The 13999-nt window shown below is 37.6% G+C and overlaps 1 protein-coding gene across 1 annotated transcript in view; it reads left to right on the forward strand.

Annotated features, from left to right (window-relative positions):
* Nucleotides 1-13046, forward strand: part of C6H12orf4 (chromosome 6 C12orf4 homolog) — a 279225-nt gene extending 266179 nt beyond the window's left edge. Inside the window, exons 12-14 of the mRNA XM_053718742.1 lie at nt 1815-1872; nt 10572-10639; nt 12313-13046. Coding sequence (XP_053574717.1) covers nt 1815-1872; nt 10572-10639; nt 12313-12405 — 219 coding nt within the window. The 3' untranslated portion in view covers nt 12406-13046. The remainder of the gene's footprint in view (nt 1-1814; nt 1873-10571; nt 10640-12312) is intronic.
* Nucleotides 13047-13999: the final 953 nt, after the last annotated feature.

The raw sequence follows: 13999 nt of genomic DNA on the forward strand, positions 1-13999 counted from the left end.
AGATTCTATCCTTTCTTCAAGAAGGTTTGGAGAAAGGATTATCTGCAAGTTCTTTGAAGGGACAGATTTCTGCTTTATCTGTTTTACTTCACAAAAAGCTGGCGGCTGTGCCAGATGTTCAAGCTTTTGTTCAGGCTCTGGTTAGAATCAAGCCTGTTTACAAACCTTTGACTCCTCCTTGGAGTCTCAATTTAGTTCTTTCAGTTCTTCAGGGGGTTCCGTTTGAACCCTTACATTCCGTAGATATTAAGTTGCTATCTTGGAAAGTTTTGTTTTTGGTTGCTATTTCTTCTGCTAGAAGAGTTTCAGAGTTATCTGCTCTGCAGTGTTCTCCTCCTTATCTGGTGTTCCATGCAGATAAGGTGGTTTTGCGTACTAAACCTGGTTTTCTTCCGAAAGTTGTTTCTAACAAAAACATTAACCAGGAGATAGTCGTGCCTTCTTTGTGTCCGAATCCAGTTTCAAAGAAGGAACGTTTGTTGCACAATTTGGATGTAGTTCGTGCTCTAAAATTCTATTTAGATGCTACAAAGGATTTCAGACAAACATCTTCCTTGTTTGTTGTTTATTCTGGTAAAAGGAGAGGTCAAAAAGCAACTTCTACCTCTCTCTCTTTTTGGCTTAAAAGCATCATCAGATTGGCTTATGAGACTGCCGGACGGCAGCCTCCTGAAAGAATCACAGCTCATTCCACTAGGGCCGTGGCTTCCACATGGGCCTTCAAGAACGAGGCTTCTGTTGATCAGATATGTAAGGCAGCGACTTGGTCTTCACTGCACACTTTTACTAAATTTTACAAATTTGATACTTTTGCTTCTTCTGAGGCTATTTTTGGGAGAAAGGTTTTGCAAGCCGTGGTGCCTTCCATCTAGGTGACCTGATTTGCTCCCTCCCATCATCCGTGTCCTAAAGCTTTGGTATTGGTTCCCACAAGTAAGGATGACGCCGTGGACCGGACACACCTATGTTGGAGAAAACAGAATTTATGTTTACCTGATAAATTACTTTCTCCAACGGTGTGTCCGGTCCACGGCCCGCCCTGGTTTTTTAATCAGGTCTGATAATTTATTTTCTTTAACTACAGTCACCACGGTATCATATGATTTCTCCTATGCAAATATTCCTCCTTTACGTCGGTCGAATGACTGGGGAAGGCGGAGCCTAGGAGGGATCATGTGACCAGCTTTGCTGGGCTCTTTGCCATTTCCTGTTGGGGAAGAGCATATCCCACAAGTAAGGATGACGCCGTGGACCGGACACACCGTTGGAGAAAGTAATTTATCAGGTAAACATAAATTCTGTTTTATAATTATAAATAAAAATTGACTTTGCTTGAAAAATATAAAAAGAGTGCTGAATTCCCTTTCTTTTTTTGGGAGGAAGTAATTATCCTCCTATATATCTTCTGTTGAAAATAATTTAAAATTCTACACAAAGGGTCTGCACCATTATTTTTAAAAAGGTCTTAAAATGGCACAAATATTACCAGGCTTATGAATCCTGGTTTGGGATAAAGTTTTTTCTCTCTCTTTTTAAATCTATAAAACATATAGTAATATAACTGTGCTGGTAATAAAAAACTGGGGAATGGTAATAAAGGGATTATCTATCTTTTTAAACAATAAAAATTCTGGTGTAGACTGTCCCTTTAATTTTGTTCCTAACTCTAGTTGTATTCCATAGCTAACCCCTTTGCAGTGTTTAATGCCACTTTTCATTACATATTAGTTTATGGCAACTAAGACATGTAAGACTAAAAAGCTCTAATAGTGAACGCATTGAAAGACCTAACTGTATTTCTTATATATATTTAGGAAATGACTATACCGTGGTGTTCAAAAAGAGCGGAGCTTGTGTTTAAATGTGTAAAAGGTAAGTCCTTATATTGTTGTGCTCTAATTGACCCATGTCTTAGGACATGATTTCTTAAAATGTTGTAACTACACTAGTAATAGTACGAAAGTCATGTTGTTTTACATTGCATACTTGTTCCTTGCTATTTTGTGTGGTTGATTTAAAAATGGATGATTTCTGGAAAGATGAGTCAAACTTGTGAACATTTTATAATTACACATATGCAAAAAGAATAAAGATATGTTTTTTATTTCATTCCACAACTAAAACAGCCACAGTTTATAGATTCATTTTTAGTGGTTTATATCAAATGCTATTCGTCTCAGTATACTGGTGTTAACCAAAAATTACATAGTTAACAGGTTAAGGAGTTGGTTGGGTTTGTTAAACATACTAAAGGAGTGGACAAATAATTTTATATTTTAATAAAATTCCATGTGCCTTCTTGATACCACAAGGCAATAAAAGGATAGGGAATACATTGAAATTCAGTATTTGTGTAGAAGAACCATACCTTTTAAACTGATTTTCAAATGGTACTCCCAACCACCCCCTGGCTTCTGGTTCTGCCTATTAGAAGGTTTGCCCCCAAAAATGTCTCTCTCTCTCTTTCACTACACTGTTCTATGCCTACAAACATGCATATCCTGTATGGAATTAAAGGGCCATAATAGTGGACAAAATACATCCTTTAATTTGCAATTTTAACATCAGAGACTCTGCAAAATGGATATTCCTGTGCTGAATAGACAAACTTTTTCTGTGGAAATTGTCCATAGAAGCCACTAAGAAATATATATCCTGTGTATCAGTTGTACTCAAACATGCACGTCCTGTTAGCATTCCTTTAAATTTAAATAGCTTTTATGTGACACGTGAATATATTTAAGTATTCTGTCCCTTTGTCATTGTGTTGATTTGGAGGAAGTGTTATATGTTTTTGAAGAATAGGACATGGAATTCATTGAACATTTTTTTTACACATTTTAAATGTAATATCATATAATGATTGACTTAGATGTAATAAAATATATGGTTTTCAAGGATCAAAAAAACCTGGATGCTTAAAGGGCCATGATACCGAAATGTTGAAACACTTGAAAGTGATGCAGCATAGCTATAAAAAGCTGACTGGAAAATATCACCTGAACATCTCTATGTAAAAAAGAAAGATATTTTACCTCAAAATGTCCTAAGTATTCAAACCCCATTGTAAAGGACTTTAAGCAGCAAATCAGTATGTCTGTCCCGGGACAAGCAAAGGAGGGAGCCTCGAGCACACATGTTATTTCCCTATTTAGTTTTAGGAAGTTTACTATGAAATCTCATGAGAGTTAAGTGAAATCTCATGAGATCACAGTAAAAGAGTTCATGACCTCAGCACTGTTGATGCTGATTGGCTGCAGTCATTTCTTTGTTTTTTGGGGGGGGTTACCTGCAGCCGGACAGCAGCTGAAGTATAACGTTTTACACAGCATTTACTCTGCTGAGCTGAGTAAATTGTGAGGTATAATATCTTCCTTTTTTACATTAAGATGTTCCTGTCAGCTTTTTGCAATTATACTGCATCATTTTAAAGTATTTAGCATATGAGTATTATGCCCCTTCAAGATCCTGCTGCTTTTGAAGAGCGATGAAGAAAATAAATGGAGCAGGGCTATATGAGGTGAGGAGACAAAGTTAGGTTAAACGGTTTTGAAATATGAGAACTGTCCAGAAATAAATCTGTTAAGCCTTTTGGGAACAAGGTACTAATATAAACATAATTTGAGTGATTGCTCCCAAAATGTCAAGGAAGAGAAGACCTTAGTAACAACAAAATAATTGTCTCTAGCCCTTTAACTATATTGAAATTCCTATTACTTCATGGGGAAGCTTCGTCTAACATATATAAGTGAATAATTAAATAATATATTGAAATTTTATTAGTGGAGTGACTTATGTAATAGTCTAGAAATTTTAAAAATGTACCCAACAATATCCAACAATACAATTATCATTATGATACCACATATTAAGGTCAGTAGGCTTAGAAGGAAAATTAAAGAAGCTGAGGGACAGTGCAGTAGAAGAAAAGGTCAGCCAGTGTAGGAGAGGGGAAACATCACGTGAAAGTTTTATGAGTTCTCATATTTGCAAAGGATAAATGGAACATATTTTATAAATGTGCTATTTTAGTATAAACCTGGTTGCAAGTAATGGCACTTTATTTGCTTCTAAGCTTTCTTTTGGTTGGAATGGGATTTGTTGTTTGCCCTTGAACATGCCTTAAATTAAATTAAATGTTCATGATTCAGAAAGAGCATGCTGTTTTTAGAGAGTTTACAATTTGCTTGCATTATCAAATTGTGCACTTTATTTTTATATATACCCTTTCTGAGTTCACAGTGTATACGTATATGAGTTTGCGATTGGCTGAATGCTGTTACAGAATACAAGAACCTGGCAAATTGAAGTAAATTTAGAAATTTGTCAGAAAAAAAAATATACTGCTCATTTACATTACATTGTCTTTGGTAAGTGATACAACAGATGATAGTACATGATCCATTGTAATGACAGTGTTTCTGGAGATCTCATGGCTATGTGCTGGATCTTATGCACCATTAAACAATGGGTGTGGCTGAAACACCCTGAACTCAATAATTAGTGTTTTCACATACTTTTTGCTATATAGTGTATCTGTTTCTTGCTTGTTTGCTGAGGAAAAGTCTAGGACGGTTTTATTCCACTTTTGGTGCCAATCACAGTGAGATATATTTTTCAATGTGTCCACAGCAAGGTCTGTTTCTTTCATGTAATTGGCAAGAGTCCATGAGCTAGTGACGTATGGGATATACATTCCTACCAGGAGGGGCAAAGTTTCCCAAACCTCAAAATGCCTACAAATACGCCCCCCACCACACCCACAATTCAGTCTTTCAGGTTGGGGAGCTGTCTGGGGATCTCTGACAGCGCAGGGGGTTTGGAAATCTCAAGAGGCGAGATTACCAATCAATATTTTGGAACTCTTTCTCAGAGCTCTTCAGTTTTGACCTCTTCTGAAGAGAGAACCGTTTATTTGTTTTCAGACAGACAATGTCACAACCGTGGCGGATGTCAATCATCAAGGTGGGACTCACAGTCCTCAAGCTATGAAAGAAGCATCTTGGATACTTGCATGGGCGGAATCCAGCTCTTGTCTAAGATATAGACAATTGGGAAGCAAATTATCTCAGTCACCAGACTTTACATCCAGGAGAATGGTCTCTTCACCCAGATGTGTTTCTTCAGATTGTTCAGATGTGGGGCCTTCCAGAAATAGATCTGATGGCTTCTCATCTAAACAGGAAACTTCCCAGGTATCTGTCCAGGTCCAGGGATCCTCAGGCGGAAGCAGTGGATGCGTTGTCACTTCCTTGGAATTATCAACCTGCTTATGTCTTTCCGCCTCTAGTTCTTCTTCCAAGAGTGATTTCAAAAATCATAATGGAAGGTTCATTTGTATTGCTGGTGGCTCCAGCATGGCCACACAGGTTTTGGTATGCGGATCTTGTTCGGATGTTCAGTTGCCAACCTTGGCCACTTCCGTTAAGGCCAGACCTTCTATCTCAAGGTTCATTTTTTCATCAGGATCTCAAATAATTAAATTTGAAGGTATGGAGATTGAACACCTAGTGCTTAGTCATAGAGGTTTCTCTGACTCAGTGATTAATACTATGTTGCAGGCTCGCAAATCTGTGTCTAGAAAGATTTATTACCGAGTTTGGAAGACTTACATTTCATGGTGTTCTTCTCATAAATTCTCTTGGCATTCTTTTAGAATTCCTAGAATTTTACAGTTTCTTCAGGATGGTTTGGATAAGGGTTTGTCTGCAAGTTCCTTGAAAGGACAAATCTCTGCTCTTTCTGTTCTGTTTCACAGAAAAATTGCTAATCTTCCTGATATTCATTGTTTTGTACAGGCTTTGGTTCGTATCAAGCCTGTCATTAAGCCAATTTCTCCTCCTTGGAGTCTTAATTTGGTTTTGAGGGCTTTACAGGCCGTTTGAGCCTGTGCATTATCTGGACATTAAATTACTTTCTTGGAAAGTATTGTTCCTTTTGGCCATCTCTTCTGCTAGAAGAGTTTCTGAATTATCTGCTCTTTCTTGTGAGTCTCCTTTTCTGATTTTTCATCAGGATAAGGCGGTTTTGCAGACTTCATTTAAATTTTTACCTAAAGTTGTGAATTCCAACAACATTAGTAGAGAAATTGTTGTCCCTTCATTGTGTCCTAATCCTAAGAATTCTTTGGAAAGATCTTTACATTCTTTGGATGTGGTAAGAGCTTTGAAATATTATGTTGAAGCTACTAAAGATTTCAGAAAGACTTCTAGTCTATTTCTTATCTTTTCTGGTTCTAGGAAAGGTCAGAAGGCTTCTGCCATTTCTTTGGCGTCTTGGTTAAAACTTGATTCATCATGCTTATTTGGAGTCGGGTAAATCCCCGCCTCAGAGGATTACGGCTCATTCTACTAGGTCAGTCTCTACTTCCTGGGCTTTTAAGAATGAAGCTTCTGTTGATCAGATTTGCAAAGCAGCAACTTGGTCTTCTTTGTATACTTTTACTAAATTCTACCATTTTGATGTTTTCTCTTCTTCAGAAGCAGTTTTTGGTAGAAAAGTACTTCAGGCAGCTGTTTCAGTTTGATTCTTCTGCTTATAATTTCCGTTTTTTTATTATAAAGATTAAAACTTTTGATTTGGGTTGTGGATTCTTTTTTCAGCGGAATTGGCTGTCTTTATTTTTATCCCTCCCTCTCTAGTGACTCTTTCGTGGAGTTCCACATCTTGGGTATTTGCTATCCCATACGTCACTAGCTCATGGACTCTTGCCAATTACATGAAAGAAAACATAATTTAGGTAAGAATTTACCTGATAAATTCATTTCTTTCATATTGGCAAGAGTACATGAGGCCCACCCTTTTTGTGGTGGTCATGATTTTTTTGTTTAAAGCACAATTATTCCAATTCCTTGTTGATGCTTTCACTCCTTTCTTATCACCCCACTTCTTGGCTATTCGTTAAACTGAATTGTGGGTGTGGTGTGTGGTGTATTTGTAGGCATTTTGAGGTTTGGGAAACTTTGCCCCTCCTGGTAGGAATGTATATCCCATACGTCACTAGCTCATGGACTCTTGCCAATATGAAAGAAATGAATATATCAGGTAAATTCTTACATAAATTATGTTTTTTCAGTTCTGCCAGCAGAACTCTCGCTTCATTTTTTCAAATGTTGTTTTCCTAATCTTACATATGGGATTACATCTGGCCACCAGGAGGAGGCAAAGAGCATTTAACTATCCCACCTCCTCCCAGTAGTTCTTTGTCTCATCTAGAAGGTAGGCAGAGATGGAGGTGCTCTGCAAAGGAAGTTTATTTCTACAGAACCATCAATAGATAGTTCCTGGAAGAGAAGGTTAACAAAGTTTTCAATGCACTTTTTTCAGCTCTTCAGTAGAGTCTACTGCTACCAGACCTGGGGTGTCGCATGGAAGTTCCCTAGCTTCCCCCTGCATACCAGTAATGTCTTTTTACTTCTTCCTTGTATAGTCCTTTCCTGTCAGTTTCAGGGGACTAATGCTCAGTGTTTTTCTGTTACCGGTGCAACTGGGATTTCTGGAGTAGATGAGGGGTAAGCTATGCCCCACTATTCTCCCCGAACAGGCTAGTTGACTATTTCTGTGGGGGATTCCTATTTGAGCAATTCACTTTCACTATGACTAGTGTCTATAGCCCAGGGACTCTGAGCTTATACTTATTTGCTACAAGTGTGAGTGTTTTTTTTTTTTAGGGGGCTTACCTGTTATATGGCTAGTGCCTACATCCCAGGGGCTCTAAGTATAATTGTTGCTGATAATACTCAGTGATACGTGTTACACAGTAGAGGCATCAGACTGTGACAGCTTATACATGGCTCTTTATGAGTGCTGCCTGAGCTCCGGTCTGACTGATCTCAGCACCGGAGCTTTTATACGGGGGTCAGATTAGCACGACTAGAGCGATATGGAGATCATCAAGATCTACGCCATTTCTGATCTGTCCTGTGGCATTTTTGGACGCTAACAATTTTCCCTCCACAGGACAGTTTTGGTCCGCGCTCCACCTTTCCTTCCAGCCGCAGTAGATCAGCAGCGCATTGGACACTTCGGGCACTTATTAGGTTGACTGCTCATTAGATTACTGGTTGGCATCTCTCCTTTATCTTTCTCATCAAGAGAATTTATTGGGGTTTCTATTGTTGCCTCCCCCTCCTTATATAGTCAGGGTTGATTAAATGTTTTCCCTGTGCACTGTGAGCAAGGGCTGGGGTGTGATGGAGCATTCAGGGCTGTTGATCAGAGCGTTATGGCTCCTGAAGGGGATCTCATTGAGGTCCTTATTGATAACAGATGTATGCTTTGTAAATTAAATATTTTTTATCTGTCAGCTCAGTTCTGCAGTACTTGTTTAACCTCTGTTCTACAGTCTTATTCTGCAGATCCTAGCTCTCAATCAGCTCATTCTTAGTGCGCTCTATTGCTCAAGATCCTGAAAAATTGATCTTTACTTCTCAGGGTGTTATGCCCTCTATTTCACCAGATTTCACTTTGCTGTGTCTGCAGCTTTGGGAGCTATGCCGCCTTCTGGCAAGCTTAAAATAAAAACTTAAACACTGTTCTTCTGAGTTCAGAAAAAGTAGTCCTGCCGTTTTTCCGCCGACAGGCAATTGTAAGATTCTGATAGTGAAGAACAGCTGCTTAAAGAGGTCCTGAGAATATTAGGATTAATTTAGTCTAAACCAGCTCTTTTAGCATGGCCTCAACTGAGTTCCATCTGCTCTATTCAATTTTAGTCGGACAATATCATGGCGGTGGCGTATGTCAACCATCAAGGGGGGACTTGCAGCTCCTAAGCGATGAATGAGGGGTCTTGCATATTGACTTGGGCGGGGAGTCACCAATGTTAAATTTCTGCAATTCAAATTGCAGGAGTGGAGAACTGGGAAGCAGACTTTGTGAGTCAACAGACTCTTCACTCTTTTTTGAATACCTCCTGATTGACAGACCATTCCCCAGATTGTTCTCCAATGGGGGACTTCAGAGATAGATCTCATGGCATCCCATCTCAATTTCAAGCTTCCCAAGGTATGGATCTCGGTCAATTGATCCTCAAGAGGAGGTAGTGGATGCTTTAGCATTTCCATGGGTCTATTGTCTGGTTTATCTTTTGCCACCAATAGTGCTCCTTTGTCAAGTCGTGGCGAGGATCAAACAAGAGAGGGTGTCTGCAATCTGGATAGCCCCTGCGTGGCCACGCAGGAATTGGTATGCAGGTCTCGTTCTGATGTTGTCTGCTCCGTTTGAACCTATGCATTCCCTCAATATTGTTACTTTCTTGGAAGGTGTTATTTTTATTGGCGATTTCTTCTGCTTGTTGAGTCTTTGAGTTGTCGGCTCTCCAGTGTGATCCTCCCTATTTGGTAATTCCCCAGGATAAGGCTGTGTTAAGAACTAGATTGGGTTTTCTACCTAAGGTGGTATCTATGAACAATATAAATCAGTAGATTGTCGTGCCATCCTTAAGTCCTAACCCCTGTTCTTCTAAGGACAGGTTGCTACACAACCTGTAAGTGGTTAGGGATTTAAAGTTTTACCTTCATGCCACTAAGGATTTTCGTCAGTCTACAAGTTTGTTTATTCTTTCTCTGGTAAACGCAAGGGTCAAAAGGCTACTGCTGTTACTCTTCTTGGCTGAGAAATCTCATTCATTGGGCTTACCTGGAGGCGGGTCACCAGCCTCCATCCTGCATTAGTGCTTATTTCACTCGTTTTGTTTCTACTTCTTGGGCCTTCAAGATTGAGGTTTCGGTAGAACAGATCTGCAAATGTGCCACCTGGTCTTCTCTTCATACGTTTACAAAATGTTATTCATTTGATGTTTTTGCCTTCAGCTGAGGCACATTTTGGCAGGAAAGTTCTTCAGGAGGTGGTGCCTAGCAACTAGGTAACTGCCTTGTCGGTTTATCCTACCCTTTTGCTTTTGTGGACTCCACAGCTTGGGTATAGATTCCCATATGTAAGATTAGGATTTTGTGCACTCTCACTACCATTAGAAAGAAAACAAAATTTATTCTTACCTGATAAATTATTTTCTTTCTTGGTAGTGAGTCCACAAATCCTCCCTGTCTGTTTGGTGGCAGTTCCAATTTGCACCTCCAACCCTTTTTAGTCTCACTTGCTTTTCCCTATCCTCGGATATGAACTACTGGGAGGGAAGGGGAAATAGGTAGGACAGTTAAATGCTCTTGTTGGGGTGTCTTTGCCTCCTTTTGGTGTCTAGGTGATGTAATCCCATACGTATGATTAGGATTTCATAGACTCTCACTACCAAAAAAAATAAATAATTTATCAGGTAAGAACAAAAGTGTCCTTACCAGTTGGATTCTGTTGGCATAATGAAGGCTTATGGACTGAGAAAAATTACGTTTTTTTCTAGAACTGTGCTCAAACCATTAGGGCAATTACACTTCAGTGTGGGCAAAAGTGACAAATATAACATGACAAATATTATATATTAATCAACAAGAGAGAATAGCTTATATCAAGATTTGTTTGTGTGTATGTGTGTGTTACTATTATGCATTACCTTATTGTTAATGATCCATTTGTTGTGATGGCCTTGTTAATTAAATGTTTTGTTATTTATATCTTAGGTTTCATGATGGAAATGGTTTCCTGGGATGGAGGCGTTTCAAGGACTGTACAATTTCTTGTGCCCCAGGTAAATTTTTATTGACTATCACATCTGGAGTAAAATAGTAATGGTATAAAATGGTAATGAAAGTTAATTGAGTCAGGATTCAATCATGATTTTTAGGTGTATTATTTAATTTGTATTATTGTCACTTGGTCCTTAATGTTGATATGATACCATAAAAATTTGCTTAGTTAAATAACAAAAAAGGAAGTTTTTTTAATGTACATTTTTCAATATGACAATACTTGAACTCATAGACAAAGTTATATAGAATGAACATACCAGTATTGTTTTAATGTCATTCCTTCCTGTATTGAAGTGTGACTGGAAGTTTTCAAAAAAACTTCCAGATCTTACCGTATTAATGGCAACAAAATTATTGCACAAATTGATATCATGACCTATGTAATCTTGGCAAGCCTTCCAGCTATAAACAGATGCTTATTTTAACTGAATTGTTTAAATATAATATACAGCTTGCTTTTGCTTTTGTGAACATTTTCTGACATTTGTCTGGGAATGATGCTTGTTGCTTATTTCAGTTCCCAAAACACTCATTTGCTCATTAACAGGCGACAGAGTGACGAAGATAAAGAGGAAACATTTCCCTAAGATTGTGTTTTTATTTCTTTGTCTGAGAAGCCCATCTTTTGTTAAACAGGAAATGCAATTCAGAATAGTTCAACACAGTGACACGTATTACATGACTGTGCATTTCTATTATTTTTGTTGATGTTGAGGTATGACGTATTTTAACATGTATTAGAAATAGTTTACAGCTATTGTGCTGATGTTACCATAGGATTTATCATTGAATGAATAACTTGTTTCATTGGTGACATTTTATGAAACTATTTGGAACATTGAGATTCTAAAATCCTGGTGTGTCTGTACCCCCTGTGTTAGATACACCTGATATACATCCCGTGCATCAGAGGTTATTAACACATGACACAAATATAGATCACTGCTTAATTTATTGTCATTAACTCTCTTTATTGACCTTAGTATTTCATTTCATGCTTTCCTTTTGAAACCTCCCAGTCTTGTCACTCAAAGGTCAGTTGCTTTAATCAGCAAAGCTCTTATTTCTCAGACAATATTGATATAGAACATACACTACAGTACTGTAATTTATAGTATGATATGAGATATACATTGTTAAAATATGTAATGCACACACAATCTCTAAACCTTACCCCACGCCCCTCTCCTTGTTGTTGATGGTGAACTGAAAGCTCTGTTAAAAAAAACAACTGATGTTTAGCAACTTTCAGTTTTAGACAGACTCCCTTATATAAAGTACATAATAATACCTCATGCCCTAGCCATTATGGAAGTGAGATATCAAAAACAAGTCACCTGTATTCTTTGGACTTGATTTATATAACTCTATGTTGAAGACATTACTAATGAATCTTTAGGGAGGTAAGACGCACTGTTGACCAGTGGTTGGCATTTTCTGTCCATTCAAACCTGTTCCTACGGTAGAGAGCCATAACATGTCATAGCATTGTGATTCTCTCAATGACATTTACCCTTGAAAAAAGAATATCTTGTCTTTATAGATTTAAATCCGTGGACTTCAGATCCTCATGACACCTCATTTCTGTTATATGACTGTTTTAATTTATGATGATTATTTACCAGCTTTAAAATGTAAAATTCTAATTTACGCTCTCTTTTTTTTTTTGCAGAATATTTCAGAAGAAATGTTTTATCAGCTCAGTAATATGCTTCCTCAGATATTCAGAGTTTCTTCAACCCTTACATTAACTTCAAAACGTTGATTTGTTTCCAAAATCAGATTAATAATGAGATTTTAATGTTTATCTTGCTATCTTCATTAATGATTTTGAGCCATTGTTGATTTGTTGTACCAATTAACGCTTCTATTATGGTATATAAGACACCTAATTCAGCTATAGAAGGCCCTTACTATAGCAGATACCCTGGTGTAATAATTATGGGTTGTTTTATTGAAGTGCAACAACAAAGACATTCCATTTTGCTTTGTCTCTGCGGGCACTATTTTAGAGTATAAGAAGTCATTTTGAATAGGTCATTTCTGTTTCAGTCAGTTTCGCCATTTTATAATAGCCCCACAGTATTTATAAGTAGTCAGTATAAAGGAACAAAGACATAATTTAGATTTTGTCTACATAATATTACAGACCAGTGCAACAGGCTTATAAATGTTACAAAGTGGTATTTTTTAAAACAAACTAAAGTGGTTAAATATTTATTTGGGAAGGTCACCTTTATTACTTGTATGTTAATTATTCTAAACTGAGCACTGTAAAAAAAAAAATGGATTACTAATTTATTTTCAGATGCTATATACATATTATCATTGGACAACTATAAAAGTTTACAAATGCAAATTGTATCTGCTAACTTATAAAGATTAAATGAATTAACAGGAAAATAATCATTCCTTTATGAGACGTTTGTTCTGTTAAATTTTTTATCTTTCTTATTCTCAAATATTTTTATACAGATGTAATGAACTATTCCATTAAATTACTGATGCTGTAAATATAAATTGACAAAATATAAATGATGTGGTGCAAAAACTTTTTTCTTTCCTATGACATGGAAAGTCCACTACGTCATTCCAATTACTAGTGGGATATTCAACTCCTGGCCAGCAGGAGGAGGCAAAGAGCTCTCCAGCAAAGCTGTTAAGTGTAACTTCCCTTACCCATAACCCCCAGTATTTCTCTTTGCCTCTGTCAATGGAGGTTGTGCGAAGTCGGTGTCTAAAGATATTTAATCCTTTTATGGGTACTTTTCCCTTCAAGCAAGGATTAAGGGCTATGCTGTGTCCATGTCAATCTCTTTAGTAAGAGTAATGGTGGCTATGAGCAGTTAGAAAGAGGCAAGGTTGCCTTTGCTTTGTTTTTAACATTATTGTTACCCCTTTGTTGAAAGCCAGGGTTGGTTACTCTGTTTTTTTCTTTTACCTTCAGGTCCATGTCAGCGGTCGAATGAGGCTAACAATTCTGTAACTGCTGTAATTGCTCAGGGTAAGTCCTGTATGTTTTATTTCTTTAAACATTGAAAGAAAGAGGACCAGACAATCATGGACCTGGTGTGGGACCTGTCACTCTTAAGGAGGGTTTGTATTTTATGAATTTCCCTAAAACTTGGGAGATCTTGCGGCAGAGCAGATTGGTGTAATCCAGTGAAATATAAATGATATTTGATGCCGCCTCTAGTGCCTTATAAAGGGTAAGGTAGTATAGAGACCCAGGCTTATAAAGTATGGGGTACGCGTGTAACTCTCATGCCCTGGATTATGCCAGTTTTTTACTTTCTCTAAAGGTAGGGGTTTTATTCCTATTTCATTCTAAGGAATTAGGAGCCTCCTTTCTAAATTTA

The sequence above is a fragment of the Bombina bombina genome, chromosome 6 (genome assembly GCF_027579735.1).
Source record: "Bombina bombina isolate aBomBom1 chromosome 6, aBomBom1.pri, whole genome shotgun sequence".
Classification (NCBI taxonomy): domain Eukaryota; kingdom Metazoa; phylum Chordata; class Amphibia; order Anura; family Bombinatoridae; genus Bombina; species Bombina bombina.